Source organism: Brachycentrus maculatus, unplaced genomic scaffold (assembly GCF_059751285.1).
Source record: "Brachycentrus maculatus isolate JH-2025_06_01 unplaced genomic scaffold, ASM5975128v1 h1tg000253l, whole genome shotgun sequence".
NCBI classification, from domain to species: Eukaryota; Metazoa; Arthropoda; class Insecta; order Trichoptera; family Brachycentridae; genus Brachycentrus; species Brachycentrus maculatus.
This window is the reverse complement of record NW_028281004.1, coordinates 513,283-536,756: the sequence shown is the minus strand read 5'-3', so window position 1 is coordinate 536,756 and position 23,474 is coordinate 513,283. Positions and strand designations below refer to the sequence as shown.

The window sequence follows — 23,474 nt, the reverse complement described above, 5'->3', positions numbered from 1 at the left end:
TTACTTTATTTGTTTAGCGTGCTTATGTTTTTTATAGACAACTGAATTTCTCTTTATCCTTTTAAGAGTAGCGACCCCACCTATTCCAAGAAGTCTTAAGGTACAGATACATATGCTACTAATAAAGCATACTTATGACAAGCACGCTCTTTAGCTGTATACTTTTACCTTAAATAAGCATGCTCGTTTACATACATCGATACTAGCATGCTCATACGCAAATATGTTCAGATGTTCTCAGAATACACCTTCCTACCCACACAGCAGGTAGCGTGCTCGAAAATCGAACAATTGTCGATTGTTAAACATGCTGGTTTCTAACAAAGTATGTATCCACATACTAATGAATAGTAATTGCTCAATTCTTACATGCTTTTGTGCTAATAATAAGAGCATGTGTATCTAGACCTCAAATTTAACAAAATTTACCTACGCCACCATTTCTCAATCGGGTGGCATGAGGCCCCAAAAGTATCATTGAAATATCAATAGGGACGTCAACTATAAGCGGCATATATACTTATATGTATTTCCTTTATGCGTAAACGATCAAGATAACACTGCGTTTATATGACGCAGTGCCCTATGCACCATTGGGGTGCGAATAAGGGTTTTATTATTTATTATTATATTATTAGAAGATGGACGTTTACTAATTTTTTAAAAAACTTTACATCAAATTCGTGCATACCCCTATCAAAGAGAATCGAATATTTAGTTTGTGGATAGATACTTTGCATAGACAATAATTTTGATTTTCCACAGATAATTTTGATTCCGAGTCGCCATCCGCTGTCAGGATCCGCTTTTCGTTGATATTTTACTGTATTTATTGCGGTAATTACGTTATAAAATCATTTTATTTTACCTTCAGAATATAAAACATCATAATACATTTAGTTCAACACAGTTCTCGTCCGTGTTGGATTGTTTTCTGGTCGATAAAGCCGGATTTGCATCTTCCTTTGAGGTTATAGGAGGGTACGCGCCTTCATTGTAGAGAGCGACCAAGGCGTCAAAATTGCAGACTCAAATTCCGAATCGATGGCGGACGATGAGCGCCCGCTGCCTTCGGGCTGGGAGAAGCGGCTGAGCCGGTCTACCGGGCAGCATTATTATCTGAACACCTTCACGAAGGTGTCGACGTGGGATCGGCCCGACAAGCCCGCGGAGCCCGCCAATACGGACGGGCCTTCTCAGGTTCAGTGCAGCCATCTGTTGGTGAAGCACGAAGGCTCTAGGCGGCCGTCGTCTTGGCGGGAAGAGAACATAACGCGGTCCAAAGAGGAGGCCTTGGATCTTTTGCGATCGTACAGGGAAGATATCGTCAATGGAAAGTCAACATTCGCGGAGCTCGCTCAGAAGTATTCGGATTGTTCTTCCGCTAAGCGAGGTGGCGACCTCGGATTATTCGGTCGCGGGGCCATGCAGAGGCCTTTCGAGGAAGCGGCCTTTGCTCTGAAGCTGGGAGAACTAAGCGCGCCGGTGGATACTGATTCTGGAGTACACATCATCCTTCGAACCGCTTGAATCATCTTCCGAAGATTTCTTTAAAGTTGTTTCTTGTATGTAAACTTTACTGTATTTTTAAGTTTCTCCATGTTTTCCTTCACTTACTTTATGTACATATACCCCAATCACCAGAATATATACACCTATTACTGGCAAATAATATCGAGTCAATATACCATTATCAGATTTTCAACATTAAAAATGTCACAATAAATGACACAAATAAAACATTTTCTATGCAAATAATGTCCTCACATAATTGAGGATTTTTTTTATTTAAAAAAAGTAATTAGATTAAAAAGTTTGTCATTTTAATTTGTAAAAATTTATACTCTTCTAAAAACAACTTTCTAGTCCTTAATTCAGTTATCTTTTAAAATATACATTATGTTCCTAAGTTATGCTGTTTTTGCAATATATAAAAAAAACCCTTTCTCTTATCAACAAACAACTTATCTTCAGTGAGAAATTATCATACACTATTTTTTAAAATAGAAATGTGTAGATATATTATCTTCTAAGTCGGAAGTGATTTTTTTATTATTTTAATTGTATTGATGAAAACATGAAGAAGAAAACAGCCTATGCTCCCAAAATAGGAGATAAGACCACTTCCAATTGATGCCTAAGAGTGAGTGAGACATAAACATAACCGCAAACTAAGAATCTATTACTTCTCTTCCTATGTATCGAAGGAGAGTAAGAGTGAGACGTGTATAGCGATACTGTCTCTCAGCAATTTTGTAGGATAAACATACCTATGTTATGTGCTGGCTACGCTTGGTTGTATGAGGAAATTTATTCCCAATTGTTATTCAAATTTATTTTGTTCTCTGAATGCATCAAAATATAACGAAACAGTATCTAAAATCTGAACCCAGTATTTATTACATTTATAGATATTAACGCGTTGACTGCCATGGCAATTTTCAGAATTCTTCTTGGTGTAGGCCTTGTGGCCTGTTTTTAAGAGGGATTACGCCTCCTGCGATGTCGATTCCCAGCTATCGATCCATCTCTTTGGTGGTCTGCCCGGGAGTCGTCTACCATGGGTTTGGCCGTACAGTGCAATGTGGGGGAGTCTGGATGGTTCCATTCTCCTCACATGCGCATACCATTGTCTCCTTCGTTGCCTTGCCCACCTACCGACATCTTCGATCTCGCATATTTCCCTGATCCTGGCGTTTCTTATTCTATCACGAAGACTCTTGCCTGATATGCTTCTGACACTCTAAACGTATTTTTTGTGCCAACGGTGTCCATTCTACTTTCGATTCCATACGTCATGATTTTCAGAATTCCGGTCTAAAAAGCCAATTCTTTAAAAATATTATTTTACTTCTTGATTTTGAATAATATTTTCTTAATTATATTTTCTGTTCATCTATATGAATTTTCTGTTCATGTAAGCCAGCATTGATCTTTTGTTCTCTTACCATGCGCCATCTATCTATATTAGCACTAATATACTAGGAATTTTATCGTAGCTGTTTGAATATGGCAAGTAAACACAGTACGAGATAACTCATAGTCAGCGTCCTAGCAAAGAACGCAATCTACGAGTCATCTCGTAGTTGGCAGTCAACGTGTTAACACATTGTTGGGCAGTTTTTTCAATCAACACCGACCCTAATTATACTCGGACAGTCTGCCGTCCGACCTTCAGTATACTAATTACAAGAAACCGCAAACTTAATTCCGATCTGTTCAATGTTTTTGGCGTCTCTCCCGCTCTACCAAAAGCAAATAGAACGCTTATAAGCATCTCTTTACCAACAGTATGTAAAAGACGCTTTTAAGCGTTTCCCGCAAACAATGTATCTATGTTATTATAAGCATTGTGTACTAGTTATGCATCATAGGGAAAGAAGGGTAAAAGTTTGTTATATGAAGTTACAACTTTGTTTATATTATGTCAAAATTCTTAACCCATAATTGACCCTTTCTTTGCCAGTAATAGGATGGTATCCACCATCAAAATAAGTCGCCAACTTAAAAAATATGACTGTTGAGTTGGGTGTACAGTGTGACAAACTTATATGTAGAATTGGCGTTGGCATCACAACAGATCGTAATACAAATAGATATTCACAATTTTGTGACAGTAATGCATCATCGATATGTTGTATTATAACTACTTTATCATATATCAAAGTCTTATCCGCACCCCTATGGTGCATAGGGCACTGCATTATAAAAAAAGGAGTGTTATCTTGATTGTTAACACACAAAGGAAAGGTGATCAGCCCTCCACTTCAACTACCAGTCCAGGGTAATATTGAATAAATATGAGAGTGAAAAAATCACTTATTTATTTGACCCCTCTCTGAGAATCGAACCCGGGACCTCCAGAATGGTAGTTGAGCGTGCTGACCTGTATAGTAGTTACCGTGCTGATAACTACTATAGAGGTTCAATAATTACAAATATGTGGTAATAAACCAGGACCTACTTGAGTAGATAAAAAAATCAACTTAATAGCCATAAATGTAATATTTTATTACTGGCAACATTTGTAACTTTAACAAAATGTTCTATTTTTAAAAAAAATGTTTGAGTATCCTGTCTTCGTTCTCATTCCATTTTCATGTATATTTCTCACTCCTTTGAGTACCACTTTATAACATATGGCTGATAGGCACTTTCTGTCACTATTGTCAAAATATGAAGATGAAAAGGATGATAAAACCTAATATCTAAACCCGCTAAGAAGGTTCCGTAATGGGAGTTACTATCTATTGTTGATGCACAAATCGCTCACTCCTTTCAAGAACGTCATAAATCAAAAAACTCGATTTTTTAGGAGAACGTTTTTAAGGTTTAAAAATATAACACAATGTATTCAAAATAAATATCAAGCCACTTATTGAACTTCTTACTGTGCAACATATGTTTTTAAGCATAACCTGAGGGATTTTTCTCCATTTGAAAAATATTTAGTTTATTTAAAAAGAATAATTAAACAATACCTTATCTTCAAAATACAAAAACAACACTTTCTGCCCTGTAGCAGGTAAATATAAAGTTAAAAATAAGATTCTTTTACTGGGATATAGTATATTTTTTAGGCATTCCGAAAACATGCACAACTAAAAATTGACGATTTTTGATTTATGACGTTCTTGAAAGGAGTGAGCGAAATATACTTCAATTTACCAAAAGAAGTTAGTTCCATTTTGGACCATTCTACAGATAAGTTTGTTAGACAGTACAGTTAGATAAGAAAGAAAAAAATTAATCTTTACTTGGTCATTTTGTATATTTGAACAATTAATGTCTTATTATGATTGGCCATTTTGTCTATGGCAAAATGGGAGCTGCTGATTGGTTCAATTTTTAGATTCCAATTTTTGAATTACTATATTTAAAAACAAAAGAGAAACCTCAGTTAAGATCTCCTTTATTACATTTAGTTTTTTTATGACTTATTTACAAGTTTTTTTAAAAAAGTGTTGTTAAAAAGTATCATTTTTTCCTGATGAATGTTTTATAACACGAAAGTATATATATTGGAATAATTAATTTTGTGAGAATGCAGTCAGACTGTGTCGTTTTAAAATTCCGTTTCAAAAATGAAAAACTCCAATGAAATGTGTTTTATTTTTATTTTGATATTAAGTATTGCTGAAAGATGGCAGTAGTTGTGTTAATTTTAATGTTTTTGTATTTATCGTAATGTTTTTGTATTGAATAAATATCTTTGGCTAATTTTAAAATGTTGATGAATTTATTACATGTAGGTATTGAAATTTTAAATGCTGTTCTGTAATGTTTTACTTGGGGTCTCCAATGACACCCTGCTCGATCGTTATTTTGGTAGCTGGATGTACCACTTGGGTTTAACCTTTAGACTAAAAAGGCTATGCCCTCAACCCACCATTCGTGACAACTACTTGCAGTCTAGTACCTGACAGTCACTTAAGCACATGGTATTTTTAACCTTTTCCGCTCTGACCATTTTTCTCATGACTGATCAGCTACTCTGATCAAAAAAATGCTACGTTTTTCTACCATTAAAATAAATATCTTACTTCCCTAATTTTGGGACACTCTGTCTGGCAATTCGTATGACCATGTTAATTAAGTATAACTCTATTTATCTGAAATATTTTTTGGTAGAATATACTTGGGTGATAGAGAAATCAGTGATTAAAGTTATACCTGCACCGGGCCAGACATTGTGGCCCACAGAGCTGCCTACTAGAATAATACTGGCCAGAATGTCTGGCCTACAGATTGGTAAGAGTTAAAAGCAAGACCCTAAAAACAATTTTAAAATCATCACTTTGTAGTTGTCTGTAAAGCTCTTTGTATGCCTCTTCCAAATACCTGTTACATTTTTATTACTGCATTGTAATAGCTGTAATACCATTACACGGTGCCATTATTCATTATGCTAAAATACGGTACTTTAAAGTGAGCATTAAAAATGTCAGTGACTAACGTTATCCACAAAACTTTATCATGGTCCATCGGTGTCCAGTTCCACATGTCACTATGTTGCTATACTATTTTATTACAATTACATAATATGATAGATATTACTTTAATGTACATGAATGCCTAAGAAAGTTACAGCGCTTTAAACACTTGACAGTTTAATTTTGGCAAAAAAATCGTCGGAGCAGAAATTTGTCACCCACAAGTACAAACAAGATTGTACCGCTCCAGTTATTCTATAAAAACATTTGGGTCAATATTTGACTCGGGTAAAGCAGGATGATGAGTCAAAATATGATTACCCGAGCAGTGCTCGTCAAATGCAATCCTTGCCCGAATATAGGGCACATATTCAGGCAAGGAATGCATTTCATCATGCTCGGGCTGGTCAGGGAACCGGTTTAATGCGTCTTTAGAAAAAAAATTACTCGCAAATGTGGCGTTTTTTAAAAAGATTAACCTGCAAAGCCTCTATTTTAAAAGCTTGCCTACGGGTAGGATAGTTAGGATAAAGAAGGCAGATGTGAAAAATACATCACACACATCTAGACCAGTTGAAAATAAATATTTCTTAATTCCATTTTGCTATTGGCAGGAATCCAACCCGCCACTCCAGTTTCGCAGTCGAGCGTCTATCCAACAATGCGCACGGTGGCTTCTATGTTTTTTTTAAAAAAATACTTACTTCGAATTGTTATTGTGTTTTCAGCATTTTCATTGTCAAAATCTATTTATTTGTTTAGTCATTTATTCATTCAAATAGTAAAATGAAGGCAATGAACAAAAAGAACATAATATATAGTTAATACAAAGTTGACATGGATGCAATTTGGATAGTTGTGCATTATAAGTTGTGCATAGTAAAGTCACGATTGGCAGGAGGTAATATTATACAGTGTAACCTAAAAAATAACTATTGAATTATATATCGTCTTATGGTTTTCTAATAAGTTTGTGTCCATTTCTAAATTATGAAAATCCATAGATAAAATAATTGTAATGAAAAGTATAACTGCACTGATATATAAAGCTAAAAGAATTTGCACATTTAGAGTAGTTTGTTTAGAAAATTATAGGTGTTCCGAATAAAAAATATTGTAACCATTAGTTTACACTAAAATGATCTAGAAAAATAAGCAAATTGTATTGCTAAAACTGTTGTGAAAAATTGGGTTAGTATATGTTTATAAAATAGTCACTAATGGTTGGTTTTATTTGTAAATTACAGTAATATCTAGACTAACCAATCAGAATTGTTTGACCTGTCTTGATGATGTCATTAACAACTAAACTTGGTCACTACCAAATATAATGTGTAATTTGTATTTTATTAGTTGTATAAAATGCAGTTCCACCAAGAAATGTCAGTTGAAGATTTGAATCTAGTACCGTAGAACGGGGTGAACTTTGAGTGTTACTTGTCTTCTTCTTCTTCTTTTTCCATGTTCGCTCCCTAGGTGGAGCATATGGCCAACACGAGTCGTCTCCAAGTCACTCTGTCACGCGCCATCTCCTTGGCTTCCTCCCAGGTCAGTCCGGCGTCTCGAAGTTCCGCTGAGTATAGTCGGTGAATGGTCGTCAGCGGCCTTCCGGGGCGCCGGAATCCTCGGGGTTGGAAGAAGAGACATGAGGGGTTGATGCCCTCAGGTGGCATTCTAAGGACATGTCCCAACCATGTCCACCTTCTTCTCTTCAGGACTTCCAGTATGAGGGGCTGTTGAGTTCTTCTCCTCACATCGTCATTCCTGATGAAGTCATACCACTTTATACCCAGTATTCGCCTCAGGCATCTATTTTCAAAACTTGCTAGTTTCTTGCTTTGAGCTTTGGTGAGGTGCCACGACTCACATCCGTACAGCAACACTGTTAGGATGCAGGCGTTAAAGAGACGACACTTGGTTTTTGTCGAGTAAAGCAGTGAGTCCCAGACATTGCGCATTTTATTGAATATAGCTCCTGCCATTCCGAGCCGTACATTCAGTTCCTTCTGGACACTACCATCCTCCACCATGAGTGTTCCAAGGTATTTGAAGGTGTCGACTCGAACGAGCGCTCGTCCCTCACAAGTAAGATGTTGATCTCGGTCCGGACAGGCTGAGTTGCACATGACATTAGTCTTTTTGGCGTTCACTCTTAGGCCTAACCGAGCGGAGTTTATTTGGAGGGAGTCAATTATATCTTGCAGGGCTCCGATCGATGTATCTATTAGAACTGCATCGTCCGCATATTCTAAATCGCATAATTTCTGAGCAGGACTCACTGCAATTCCTCGATCCGGTGGAATTGACATTCGTAGGATGAAGTCAAACATGATGATGAAAAGAAATGGGGCTAGTACACAGCCTTGCTTCACCCCAGTAGAGACCTCAAATGGTTCACTGCACACATCATCTATTCTAACGCAGCATTCGCTGTTAGTGTGAAGCGCCCTGATAATGGCCACAATTTTGACAGGAACTCCATATGCTTCTATGATATTCCAAAGAGAAGACCTATGCGGGCTGTCGAAAGCTTTTTCGTAGTCTACAAAACAGCAGGCAAGGGCGCAGTTCCATTCGTTACTTTGCTGTAACAGGCATCGTAAGTTATGTATATGGTCAGCGCACGCCCTGCCTGGTAGAAAGCCCGCTTGGTTCTCTCTGAGGACTCGCATTATTGGTTTTTGGATTCTTGCCAAAATTATTTGTGCCAGAATTTTTCCAGGAACGCTTAAAAGAGTAATGCCACGGTAGTTATCACACAACAGCGGATCACCCTTTTTGTGGAGGGCTATAACTTCCCCGTTTACCCAATCCTTCGGGCACCTTTCCTCTTCCCATATCTTTGAAAGTAGGTGATACAGGGGGTCGAGGAGAGCGTCCATGCCACTCTTGACGTATTCCGGATGTATTTCGTCGACACCAGGCGCTTTTCCGTTTTTCAGCTTTTTAATAGCTGATATAATTTCAGTATGCGTTGGAGTGCTTTGCGAAATATCGTGTGCTCGCGGAATGTTCAGTTGGGCAGAAACTGAGGGCACATGGAGGGGGTCTAAGGGGGGTGGACGATTTAGCACGCGGCAGAAGTGGTCTCTCCATATGCTTTTCACGCAATCGGGCTCAGACTCAATTTGGCCGCTCGGGCCACGAACTGGGCCTGCGGTCGGGGGCCGCTTACCACAGATTTGGTGCGTAATCTTAAAAAGCTTAGAAGTATCACCTCTACGGGCTGCTTGTTCGGCTGCTGCTATTTGTGTGTCCAGGGAACGGCGTTTATCCCGCCTTGCGGATCTTTTGACAGCCAGGTGCTTCCATTTATATTGCGCTCGGAGACTTTCGAGCTTACCCTGGTCAGTTTCCGCATCTTTTAAGAGTTTTATGTTGGCCCTTTCTTCTATTAATTCCCACGTTTCATCCGACATCCATTTGGGTCGATTTGACGGCTTCATTCCGAGAACCCTTTGAGCTGACGTAACTATGGCTGTTTTGATGTTATGCCATGTGCTTTCGATAGGGTCATTATCATCGGAATGTTGCTGCTCGAGTCCCTCCCTGACGGCGATATCATAGTTAAGCCAGGACATTGTCTCCTTCAGCTTATCGATGTTGACCTGACTCCTCTTCTTTGGCTTGGCAGTGCGGTTTAATTTCAGCCTTATTTTGCCTGTGAGTAGCTCATGATCACTATAGATATCGGCGCCTCTGTATGTGCGGACGTCTAGGAGTTCTCTACGATGGGCTGCAGTGTAAAGAAAATGGTCAATCTGCGTTTTTGTATTGCCATCGGGAGAAGTCCAAGTATACTTGTGGATATTTTTGTGAGGAAAAATTGTACCACCTATTAAGAGCTCATTTAAGGTTGCGAGTTCGATGAGCCGCTCACCGTTATCGTTAATGCAACCGAGGCCGTGGCTACCCATCACTGTTGGACCGAGATGTACGTTGGTGCCGACTCTTGCGTTAAGGTCTCCCATTACAATGACGCGGTCCCTTTTTGGGACCGAGGATATTGCGGAGTGCAGAGAGTCGTAAAAAGCATCTTTAACGTGAACGTCGGCATCTTCTGTGGGGGCATAGCATTGGAGTATGGTTACAGAGCTATTTGTGGTTTTGAAAGTTGCGCGTAAAACTCTTTCAGAAATTGGTTCCCATTTTTGGAGGCAGCGAGCCGCTTTGTCTGTCATTATAAGTGCCACTCCCTGTCGATGGTACTGCTCTTGTCCTGAATAGATGATTGTGTGTTTCTCCAGCAGTTTCTTTCCTGAGCCTTTCCATCGCGTCTCGCTCAGTCCCAGGATGTCCAATTTGTACATCTTCATGATGCGAGTAGCGTGCAGGTCTTTTCCAGGAGTGCGCATGGTTCGCACATTATATGTGCCAACGTGAAGCGTTGCACTGTTGGAGAGTAATTCCTTATCTTTAACATTATCCTTTTTACGTTTGCCGGGCCGTGAGTCAGGTGTTTGTGTCCGAGGCTGACTTGTTGTTGGTATCGTAATCATGTTTATTTAAAGAGACAGGGTGATTAACCCTGCGCTCTCGAGGCCTGGGCAGGTGCCCTGAAGGATGGCTCATCCTGGTTTTTCTGTAGGGGTGTATTCCTTCCCTTAGCTGGGGGGGGTCTCGTTATTAGGCGCCAGACAATCGCCTTTCGTCCTCTTCCCGTTAGCTACAGTTTTCGCCAAAGGCTCTGACTGCATTACCAGGACCTACGACGGGGACGTGGGAAGAAGGGCTTGCTAGGGGTCTACGGTCACTAAGGGCCTGAAGGTTGGCTTTTCTCAGCATTTTATAGGAATGTTCTGTCCAGCACAGAATATACCACTGAGGCCATTCCCCAGCCTTTAAGGTGTTACTTGAGCCCAGTACAAAAAAAAAAAATCTTTATTTGGTCTACAATAATAAATGTATCGACATGATTCATTGTTTCCCTGACAGGTGACACTTATTGTCACAATACTTCGATCGATACCACGACCTAAATATTTTTTTTGTACTGGGCTCAAGTAACACATCAAAGTTCAAGTAGTCCCGTTCTACGGTAACGAATATAAATCATTTGTTACTGAAAGATTTCTCTCAATCAAATTTCGTTAGCCTGAAGTATAACTGCATATAAATATTATATATGTACCAGATTTGTTGCATTTTAAAAACACCATTAATCAAATGCTGTTTATATTTTCCTAACACTAAAATCTTCTACTTTTTGTAGATCCTAAGGATCTGTTTGTGCCTCCGCCTGTCGCTCTTGGGATGTTGACTCCCAGCTATCTTTCCATCTTTTTGGAGATCTGCGTCCTACAGGGTTTCCTTGAAGGGCGATACGTGGAAGTCTGTCATCTGACATTCTGTTTATAATTCTCATTCCAGTATCGCCTTCGTTGTCGTCCCCACCTCATGATATCCTCCGTCTTACACATGCCCCGGATGTCGGTGTTTCTTTCTCGGTCTCGCAATGTGTTTCCGGTTATGGATCGGAGGTTCGAAGTCGAGATTTTGTTCTAGAAGTATCTGCTCTTGCCTCACTAAAATACCTAAACACTAAAATACCTTTCAAAAACACAATATTTTAAGGCTGGAATCATGAACAGTTATTGAATGTTATAATTAAAGTTATATCTATTTTTTTATAATCATTTATTCTGACACTGAATTTTTCACCCTACAGATGATATTTCAAGATATATTAAATAAGTCTCTCAACTAAGACAAAGCTTCTATTTTTTTTTTTTTATACGAACGGAATAAATATAATGTTAGCACATTTCGGACGGGTGTTTTTTACGACTGCGAACCGCTGGCGACGAAATTTGATAATTATGTACATATAGTTGAAGACCTTAACAAAAAGATTGGTACATAATATTCATATAAAACCATTGGATAATTCCCTATTTTCTGCCTTTGAAATGTAGCCGTCGCAGAAGGTAAAAATACCCTTCCCGTCCACAAGCATCAATCGACCGAACGGGTAGGAATACCTTTCCCGTCCATAGTGTGTTTAGATACCTGTAATCAGTGGCATGCACACACTTATTAATAAGGAAAAGGCATAGTAGGCACTGGTCGTGTTCCTATATGGAATGTGAGTAATCCAGGGTAGGCACTGCTTTTCTGCCTATATATATAGAATGCACGCCTCTGCCTTTAATATGTATCTAAACATTACCGTAGAACGGGGCTACTTGAACTTTGATGTGTTAGTTGAGCCCACACAAAAAAAAAATCTGTGTTTGTTCTACAATAATAAACTTATCGACATGATTCATTGTTTCCCTGACAGGTGACACTTATTCTAATCTAAATATTTTTTTGTACTGGGCTCAAGTAACACATAAAAGGTCAAGTAGCCCCGTTCTACGGTACCTACTTTATTTAGTCTGTCATTTTTTTTAAATCGTCCTCTTGTGAGCTCTCCCTGTTTCTACCAGTTTCTCGACTCCTCATTCTTCCTGGCAACATGCCAAAAGCGGGGAAGAATCCCTCTTCTTCATGTTGTGAAGTCTTAAAAATACTGGTAATGCATAAGTAAAATAGCATTTAAGAATATTTTGGTTTGCGGGGTATTATTTATGTTATAGAACGTAGTAATACAATCTGCGATCATTTTATACGGTTTATGTAATCTGTGCTTGTTTGTGTCTATTTTTCTTGTGTATTTAGATGTGGTTTAAGTGCGATTGTCCATTATGATACAGGTTATTATCGCAAGACATAAATGGACTCTTACATTTGGCCTCCAACTGTTTAATAAACATTCATAATACTCAGATTTGTTTTATTTCTTAATTCTCGATTATTATTACTTTACATTTTTGACATCTCAACAAAGATAAAGAATATTCTTCTTTATAGGTTATAGTATGCAGTATTCACGGGTCGTTTTACGAAGGGACCTTAACACGAAATCTAGATTAAATTATAATCTATGTATAAATTGTTAAATCAAACACAGATTTTTAGAGTCAAATAACAATAAAATACAACTTAGTAAAGTTGTATTTTATTGTTAAAAAACACATGAAAATTAATATTGTGACAATTGTTTCGCCTAGATATGACATTTTCAAATCAATGTCTCGTTAAACAGATGTTTTCATCTACAAATCATCTATAAATTTGAAATGTGCGTTTTGTGTATCTGTTACTTTTCAGTTCCCTGATTGAGATAGTGTTACAACATTTTGAGTGTGTCCAAATACTTGTTCACAAAATCTGGATTATCTCCAATTACAGGAGTTATTTTCATATTATTTTTTGACAAATCATCAAAGACGAAGAAGAATATGGAAGTCCGGGCATTTACAGAGCTTACGACTTATCATAGGCTGTTCACTTTACACACGTGTAACATCCACCAATTCTACCCATTATTGACAACCTACACTACTCAAATTCTTGGAAGTTCTATATATATGAACCAATTTAGAAACCTTGTTCTTGAATCACTAGAACTTCACTAGAGACATCTATGATTGACAACCACACTACTCAATTTTTTTGGGAACTACTACATATGTGTCGGCTACTTTCAAAATCCGCCAGATCCATGTAAGTCGATTTTATAAAAAATGCAAAATTCTCCGGGTAACATTTATGTTTAAAAGATTTGTCTATCTTTATATAAAATATTATGAAATAGAGAATTTTCTTATTTTTGAAGAAAATTATTCGGTATTAAAAAAAACAAAAGACGCAAACCTATAATAATAATAATAATAAAACCCTTATCCGCACCCCAATGGTGCATAGGGCACTGCGTCATATAAACGCAGTGTTATGTTGATCGTTTACACATGAAGGAAAGGTGATCAGCCCTCCGCTTCAGGTACCAGTCCTGGGTAATATTGAATAAATATTACAGTGAAAAAATCACTTAAATTTGTTTTACCCCCCTTGGGAATCGAACCCGGGACCTCCAGAACGGTAGCCGAGCGTGCTGACCATTACACTACGGATGCGGACAAAATAACATCATCTTAATTTTTGACCTATCCCCGCTCTCTGATTGGCCGATATGGGTCGGAAGGCAAGTTCCATGAATATAGCGGAATTTGAAATTCAACGCTGTTTTTAAGCATTTTTTAGCAGGGTTTTCAAGTATATAATTATTTTAAACATTAAAACCCACAATTGGCATTCCGGTACAGTATATATTTTAAAATCTTATAAAATAGGATCAATATCGTGACACAGTACATGTGAGTTCGCAAAAGCTATCTGTTGAAATGAGAAAAGCTTTTGATTATTATTATTACTAAGCAGACAATTTTTATTTGTATGCACGATCCTGGATTATATTTACATACTTGTGTATTGCTTTTATTCTATTCACTTCAAGGGATGTCACGTTTGTCTTTGTGTGAAAAAAAGCACTGATTTTTCAAGCTAGAAATCGGCATCAACATGTAATGATTAAAGAAAACACTTCGTTTTTTGCCACTTGAGTTTTATGAAAGACTACATGTTTCAGAAGTTAAACTTCCATCATTCAGGTCTGTATAATAAATAAAATATAAAATTGTTCTATAAATAAGGAGAGGGAACAATTTTATATTTAAGTTATTATACAGACCTGAATGATGGAAGTTTAACTTCTGAAACATGTAGTCTATAATAAAACTCAAGTGGTAAAAAACGAAGTGTTTTCTTTAATCATTGTAACATGTCTTACCACAAAGTTAATGCCGAAACAATAAATAAAATATCATATTAAGTAAATAAAACAAAAGTTGTGTATAAAAATAACAGTAATCAATTTATTTGATTCAAATATAAAAATGTATAAAAACTTCAAAAATCTAATCAACAAATAACTTATGAATATAAAAAAATATATCAATATTGTATATTAATTCGTTAATATATAAAAAATAAATATTTGTAAAAATAAAATGTGTTGTAGAAATACAGTACAATTAATATATTAAAATGTAAATATAATTTTAGGCCTTATGACTAATGTTCAATGGACATTTCCAAGAAATCACTCGGGTTAATGAAAGCTCCGTCGTTAGGTACATTGGGATTAGGGGCGGGTTTGTCGGAGAGCGGCTTGGCGGCCGTCTCGGAGTGCTGGCGCATGTGCTTCTCGAAGCTGGCGGGCTGCGCGTACTTCTTCTTGCAGACCTGGCACTCGAGCGGCTTGCGCGCCTCGGGCTCCCGGCGAGCGGTGGCCTGCTCGATCATGCGCGTCTGGCGCGCGGCGATCTCGTCCAGCATGTGCTTCTTGACGTGCTTCTCGAAGCTGGCCTGCTGGATGTACACCTTCTCGCACATGGTGCACTGGTGCGGCTTGCTGCGCTCGTGCTCGCGCATGTGCGCCGTGAGCGCCGCCGGGCTGGCCACGCTGGCCGGGCACAGCGGGCACGACACGCCGCCCGGGGCCCCCGCCTTGCAGTTCAGCAGGCTTTTGACGTGCTGGAGGTCATGAGGTAAATTGATCTGAAAGCATTACAAAAAGGTTGAAATGGCCCATGCAAGAAGGTAAATTGATTTGAATGTGTAAAAAAATATTAAAATGAAATATCTCAGTGGTCCATGTAAGAATGAAATGAAGTAAACTGATCCGAAAGCATAAAAAAAGGTTTAAAAAAAGCCAACATTTCATATAGTAACACTTTTTTCCATCTAATAATTGGTCAAGAATGGAAAAAGGTATATAAATTATGATCACAATATTATCAAAGCAATAATCAAGTATAAAAACTATTTTTAAACAATATGTCAGTTGTAACATTTTTGTCTCTGATTTGATCATAAACAATAAACAACTTCAACAAGTCCGTACTGTAACAACCATTACATCATCAAAAATGACACAAAGTAATATATTTGCTTTGGATTTTTGGTATTCATAGGTATATACTTTAGGTAGGTACTGTATGTACTGTAGGTAGGTACTGTAAACACTATTATATCATTAAAAATAACACATAGTGATGCATTTGCTTTGTTTTTTTTGGTGTACAAGGTGATAACTTCATAATTTGCTGGGAGATGGTAAATTACGAGAAGAACTAAGTTTTAAAATGATAAGGTTGAAATACAGGCGTTGAAGAAGAACTTGAACTCTTTCTTTATTGATTTTTAACAGAGAGTAAGTGAGATAGATATTTTTGTTTCAGGAACAGGAGGAAACTCACCTGCATAGACTTAGCTATGCCCCTATCATCTTTTTTGGCGATTAGGGTCTTTGGTTGATTGACAAACACTTGCACGAACTTGGCGGCGTCGAAGGGCTCGCTGTCCACCTCCATCTCGCCGCCACTCTCGCTTGAGTATTCTCCGTAACTCGATTCTGACTCAGTCTCGTATTCATCCGTTCGCATTATCACCTGCCAACAAATACAAGCAATTTAATAAGCTGAAAAACACTGACATCTCACCATAGATGGCGAAGAATACAGGTTTTCAAAATTATATCACATAACAGATATGTAAGATTTATCTTCTTCTTCAAATGATGGTGCATAGGGCACTGCATCATATGCATGCAGTGTTATCTTGATCGTTAACACATGAAGGAAAGGTGATCAGACCTCCTCGTCCAGGAAAATATTGAATAAATATTATAGTGAAAAAATCACTTGTATTTATTTGAACCTGGGACCTACAGAACGGTAGCCGAGCGTGCTGACTATTACACTACGAAGGTGGACTACGGTGTCATGAATATATCGTCTCAAAATTGTTTTCTATATTAGTCCAACCCAAGACCTGCAGTACGGTAGCCGAGCTTTCTAACCATTACACTACTTAGGCGGACATTCTAGATTGCATACTCCTTCCGTTCAAGTTCAAGGCAAGCTACTGCTTTGAGAAGCGTGCCATGATGAATGAACTGCTCACCTTTTTAGGCTGACTCTGCTTCCTCTTATTTGGTGTGACGGCGGCGCGGGAGGCGTCCTCCTTCAGGGCTCGCGGCGGCGAGGGCTCCTTGCCCTTGGGCAGGTCCTCGAGCCGCAGGCGCGGGTGCACGCGCGTCACGTGCAGCTCCAGGAAGTACTTGAGCTTGAAGGACTTCTCGCAGGCGGGGCACTCGAACGGCCGCTCGCTGTTGTGGCTCTTGACGTGCATGATGAGGTTGCGCTTCATGCTGAACTCGCGCGCGCAGATGTCGCAGCGGAAGGGCGCGGCGGCGGGCGCGGGCGCGGGGTGCGTGAGCGCGTGCGCCGCCAGCAGGCCGCGCGAGGGGAAGGCGCGCCCGCACAGCCCGCACTCGTGGCCCTGCGCGCCCGCGTCCCCGTAGCCGTGCTTCTTCATGTGGTTGGTCTTGTTGCGCTCGTACGTGAACTTTTTGTCGCAAAAGTCGCACTCTATGAGCTTCTCCCGCTGCCCCTGAAAATTTAATATTAATTAAAATATGAGTAATGCAGAGCGGACATTGCAGTAACAAAAAACGCGCTAAGAGTGTCAGAAATGAAGACTCTAAGGAGCATATCTGGCAAGAGTCTACAAAATAGAATAAGGAACACCGGGATAAGAGAAATATGCGAGATCAAAGGTGTCACTAGACGGGGAACGCAAAGAAGAAGACAATAGTATGTGCATGTGAGGAGAATGGAACCATCCAGACTCCCCCACATGGCACTGTATAGCCAATCCCGGGCAGACCACCAAAGAGATGGATCGACAGCTGGGAATCGACATCGCAGGAGGCTAATCCCTCCTAAAAACAGGCCACAAGGCCTACACCTAGAGAAAGATGAAGACTTCATGAAATTTATGATTAAAATAAAATTATTCGATAAAATTAAGTAACCTTTGCAATTTTGGTGCAGATAAGGGATAGAAGAATGGTGCACAGGGCACTGCTTTGCATGGATGCCGTGTAAACTTGCCAACTTGACGACTAACGCTCTTGCTAGACTAAAGAATAAAAGATGTGGGCAGGCATTTACACTGACGCCATATGTGATAGTACTACACTAACATGAACATATTTTAAAAAATTCTAACTGTAATATAAAATATAATATAACGTCAAGCAAGAAACGTCAGGATCAGGGAAATATGCGAGATGGAAGATGTTGTAGGGTGGGGAAGGCAACGAAGGAGACAATGGTATGCGCATGTGAGGGAGAATGGAACCATCCAGACTCCCCCACATCGCACTGTACGGCCAACGCCATGGTAAACGACTCCCGGGCAGACCACCAAAGAGATGGATCGATAGGTGGGAATTGACATCGCAGGAGGCTAATCCCTCTTAAAAACAGGCCACAAGGCCTACACCAAGAAGAAGAAGAAGAATATAACGTCCAATTTGGTTTCTAAAATGTCAAATTTGATTTGTTTCGAAGTGAAAAACCGAACTGGACAAATTAAAAGTACGAGTCTTTTAAACTTTTCCACTCTGACCATTTTTTCATATAACTAACCAGCTACTCTGATCAAAAAAATGTGACCTTTTTCTACCATTAAAATAAAAATTTTGTTCCCTAATTTTGGGACACTCTGTCTGGCAATTCGTATGACCATTCGTTTTTATAACTCAACTTGAAAGTGTAACTTTCATAGTTTTTAATGGCGGATTAACTATAAAATATTTATTATAAACACATAAAATGCAATTTCTGTTATTTTAACTACTATCACGAATATCACAAAATTTTGAAATATAATAGCTCCACAAAACGAAAAAATATGGTCACAAAAAGTGGGAGTATCGTTGGAGAACCGTCATATATGAAGGATAACGAACGACTGACTGTCTCAAAAAATATTAGCATATGACAAATATTCTATCACCCAAAATGATAATCTATTTTTCCTAGATTATATCTAAGTAATGGAAAGTTTTATTGAAGAAATGTTGGTTAATTCAATATGTTGCGATGATTAACCGCATTTATCTCATATTATTTTTTGACATTTCATCAAAGATGAAGAAGAATATGGAAGTCTGGGCATTTACGGGGCTTACGACCGTCATAGGCTGGTTTGAGTGATCACTTTACACACGTGTAACATTCACCAATTCTACCCATTATTGACAACCACACTACTCAAATTCTTCGAAGTTCTATATATATGAACCAATTTAGAAACTTTGTTCTTGAATCACTAGAACTTCACTAGAGACATCTATTGGTGAGATGTAAAGAAGCTTTTTTACTAAGCAGAAACTCTTATATTAGTATGTGAGATCCGAATCCCGGATTATAATCTCAAATATTTTTTGTTAGAATATACTTGGGTGATAGAGAAATCAGTGATTAAAGTTATACCTGCTGTGGGCCAGACATTGTGGCCCACGGAGCCGCCTACTAGAATCATACGGGCCAGAATGTCTGGCCTACAGAGTGGTAAGAGTTAAGGTTGCATGCGAAGTTAGCTCATGAGCAGATGGATAAATACTCACACTCAAGATGGACAGGTCTATCTCGGCAGGGACGGGATCGATGGTGATCTCCGAGGTGTGGTGGTTGAGGTGTTGTGAGGTTATGTTTTGGCTGAATATGTTACTTAATACTGCTTTGTCGGACGCCTGCTGCATTTCGCTGGATCTCTGGTAATCTACTTTGTTCTTTGGGATGTGTATGCGGACCATGTGACCCTGGAAACGGAGACAAATCTTTAACGCATTGCCAACAGTACATGCGACGTATTATTTTCCAGAAATTATTCAGTATGCCAGTTGAGATATACAGTAAACATTGAGATTAGTACCGCGTTATCGGAGGGAACGTTATGGGGAGTTAATGTTTTAAATTGTGTTTTTACATTTTCTTCTTCATCAAACCCTCATTCGCACCCAATGGTACATAGGGCACTGCATCATATAATAATAATAATAATAAAACCCTTATCCGCACCCCAATGGTGCATAGGGCACTGCGTAATATAAACGCAGTGTTATCTTGATCGTTTACACATGAAGGAAGGGTGATCAGCCCTCCGCTTCAGGTACCAGTCCAGGGTAATATTGAATAAATATGACAGTGAAAAAATCACTTCTATTTATTTTACCCCCCTTGGGAATCGAACCCGGGACCTCCAGAACGGTAGCCGAGCGTGCTGACCATTACACTACGGAGGCGGAGAAAAATCATCAAAAGGCATCATATAAACGCAGTGTTATCTTGATCGCTAGCCCATGAAGGAAAGGTGATCAGCCCTCCACTTTAGGTACCATTGAATAAATATTAGAGTGAAAAAAAAATTACATTAATTTTACATTTTAACCAGGGGAAATGACTGAAATGAATCGTTATCAAATTAGAATGCATTTTTAAAATATTTACTCCCTATAACGTTCGCTCCAATAACGCGGTACTTGTCTCAATGTTATAGGGGGGTTTACTGCATTACAGATCTCTCAATAGGTAGTTGAGATATGTTACAGATACTCAATACGCAGTTGAGATATATTACAGATGTCTCAACAGGCAGTTGAGATGTATTACAGATGTCTCAATAACCAGTTGAGATTTATTACAGATATCTCTAAATAGGCAGTTGAGATACATTAGAGATGTCTGAATAGCCGGTTGAGTTATGTTACAGATGTCTCAATAGGCAGTTGAGATATATGACAGATTTTTCAATAACCAGTTGAGATATCGCTCACTCCTTTCAAGAACGTCATAAATCAAAAATCGACAATTTTCAGTTGTGCATGTTTTCGGAATGCCCAGAAAATGTACTATATCCCAGCAAAAGCGGCATATTTTTAACATAATATTTACCCGCTACATGGCAGAAAGTGTTGTTTTTGCATTTTGAAGAAAAGGTATTGTTTAATTATTTTTTTAAATACACTAAATATTTTTCAAATGGAGAAAAAAACCTTCAGGTTTTACCTAAAAAGATCTGTTACACCTTAAAAAGTTCAGTAAGTGGCTTGATATTTATTTTGATTACATTGTATTATATTTCAAAACTTTGAAAACGTTCTACTGAAAAATCAAGTTTTTTGATTTATGACGTTCTTGAAAGGAGTGAACGATATAGTACAGCTATTTCAATAGAAGCGAGGCACCTTTTATCTGCGATCTAAATCTAAAAACTGACTCAAGCGACAATTATTCCATTTGATTTTTGGATTCTTGAATTTATCATGTCAATCGGTGCCCAAATTTGATAACGTATTGCATTGTCATACATTTCCAATATATTTGACAACTAGACATAATTGTATAATACGAGAATCGACATACGAAAACTGAAGCCGGGAAGAAATTTAAATCGAGAAAAAGTAATTAACACTATCTCATATTATTTTTTTGACATCTCATCAAAGATGAAGAAGAATATGGAAGTCTGGGCATTTCTCATGTGTGTGATTATAATCCAGGATTCGGACCTCACATGCTAATATAAGAGTTTCTGCTTAATAAAAAGCTTCTTTACATCTCACCAATAGATGTCTCTAGTGAAGTTCTAGTGATTCAAGAACAAGGTTTCTAAATTGGTTCATATATACAGAACTTCCAAGAATTTGAGTAGTGTGGTCGTCAATAACGGGTAGAATTGGTGAATGTTACACGTGTGTAATGTGATCACTTAAACCAGTCTATGACAGTCGTCAGCCCCGTAAATACCCAGACTTCCATGTTCTTCTTCATCTTTGATGAGATGTCAAAAAAATAATATGAAAATAACTCCTGTAATTGGAGATAATCCAGATTTTGTGAACAAGTATTTGGACACGGACTGCCGATGGTTATGCCTGTAGGAAGAGCTACCGCTATGTTGAACAATATCACATTGGATATTGATCTGTTCCATGTGTCTGAAGGAGTCTTCCGAAGCGGGATTCTTCTACACATTTAACAAGAGTCTTCTTGCTTACTTTTAATTTGTTTTTTTTTCAATGTATACGCCTTAAATGTTAGTTTGTAATGTATTTATTAATTATTGAATAAATTGAATTGAATAACATTTTCGACAACACATAAATAAACCATGCTTTGTTAAATAAAGAAAAAACTCTCAAATGCACTTCACGTCACATTTATGCTGAGTATTAAGTACAAACTGTTAATATACACATCACGGACAAGAGAAATGATCATTATTGGCACTACGATCCACACATATCGCTCACTCCTTTCAAGAACGTCATAAATCAAAAAACTTGATTTTTTAGGAGGACGTTTTTAAAGTTTAAAAATATAATACAATGCATTGAAAATAAATATCAAGCCACTTACTGAACTTTTTACTGTGCAACAGATCTCTTTAGGTAAAACCTGAGGGTTTATTCTGCATTTGAAAAATATTTAGTATATTTTAAAAAACAATTAAACAATACCTTTTCTTCAAAATGCAAAAACAACACTTTCTGCCCTGTAGCGGGTAAATATTAAGTTAAAAATATGCCTGTTTTACTGGGATATAGTACATTTTCTGGGCATTCCGAAAAAATGCACAACTGAAAATTTACGATTTTTGATTTATGACGTTCTTGAAAGGAGTGAGCGATATCACAAAGGCATTGTTTACCAGTAGTTACGAAGACAGTTGAGAAGTAAACACAAGTTAAACAAACCAATAACACAGCATAGCCTTTTTTTTCTTAGGAATCATATCGTGGGTGTACTGGCAAAAAACGTTAACTCAAAAATATGCAATTTTGATAAAATAATTGATAAAATAAAACAACTTTGTTTTAACCACTTTTTATTGGTACTCTTTTTTCAACCGGTTTCGACAAGAACCTTGCCATTATCAGGGTTTATGTACTAAATTTTCATAATTAATTACTCTTCCCTTATTAAAGCTTCCACGCACTACATACACCATATGAAAATATGATTTTAAAACTCCTAAATGTTGTTTTTATCGTGCATTGCGTAGCGAATACGTCAACTCCGAATGAAAACTACGAATAGATCATCCTCAGGGTTTATGTACTAATTCTAAAATATTGAAATACTCAGAGTTAGGTTATAGTTACATAATTACCCTTCCCTTACGATACCAAAAACTTCCACACACTTCATACACCATATGAAAAAGTGATTTAAAAAACGGGAAAAAACTAAAAAATGTTGCTTTTATTGAGCATTGCGCAGCGAATACGTCCACTCCGGACGACTACTTGTGAGCTACAAATGGAATCGTCCAAAAACAGTATGAAGCCGCGCGCACATCCGTAAAGATATGCAATTTTGACTTGATGATGTAGTCTTATAAAGTTTTCAACGATCTATAAACTATTATTTTTTGACATCTCATCAAAGATGAAGAAGAATATGGAAGTCTGGGCATTTACGGGGCTGACGACCGTCATAGGCTGGTTTAAGTGATCACTTTACACACGTGTAACATTCACCAATTCTACCCATTAATTGACAACCACACTACTCAAATTCTTGGAAGTTTTTTATATGTATATGAACCAATTTAGAAACCTTGTTCTCGAATCATTAGAACTTCACTAGAGACATCTATTGTCGAGATGAAAAGAAGCTTTTTTACTGAGCAGAAACTCTTTTTAATGAAGAATTTGAATAGTGTGGTTGTCAATAATGGGTGGAATTGGTGAACGTTACACGTGTGTAGAGTGATCACTTAAACCAGCCTATGACG

The 23,474-nt window shown here is 38.0% G+C and overlaps 2 protein-coding genes across 3 annotated transcripts in view; one reads left to right on the top strand and one right to left on the bottom strand.

Moving 5' to 3' along the window:
* The first annotated feature begins 769 nt into the window (after positions 1–769).
* LOC148306111 (putative peptidyl-prolyl cis-trans isomerase dodo) lies at positions 770–12,705 on the top strand. The gene is made up of 2 exons (XM_088265630.1): positions 770–7,363; positions 10,780–12,705. Exon 1 carries the CDS (start codon positions 1,045–1,047, stop codon positions 1,528–1,530), a length of 486 nt encoding a protein of 161 aa, XP_088121756.1. The 5' UTR covers positions 770–1,044; the 3' UTR covers positions 1,531–7,363; positions 10,780–12,705.
* A 1,966-nt stretch (positions 12,706–14,671) lies between these two features.
* The window catches only part of LOC148306110 (uncharacterized), a 28,738-nt gene continuing 19,935 nt past the window's right edge, over positions 14,672–23,474 (bottom strand). For both annotated transcript variants that reach the window (XM_088265614.1, XM_088265613.1), the window contains exons 3-6: positions 19,300–19,494; positions 16,785–17,273; positions 16,079–16,270; positions 14,672–15,377 (exon numbers count right to left, since the gene is read on the bottom strand). In XM_088265614.1, the coding sequence (XP_088121740.1) occupies positions 14,892–15,377; positions 16,079–16,270; positions 16,785–17,273; positions 19,300–19,494 (1,362 nt within the window). In that variant the 3' untranslated portion in view covers positions 14,672–14,891. The remainder of the gene's footprint in view (positions 15,378–16,078; positions 16,271–16,784; positions 17,274–19,299; positions 19,495–23,474) is intronic.

Excerpts from the sequence above, each read along its gene's own strand:
- LOC148306111 (XM_088265630.1), top strand. The coding sequence starts at position 1,045 with ATGGCGGACGATGAGCGCCCGCTGCCTTCGGGCTGGGAGAAGCGGCTG.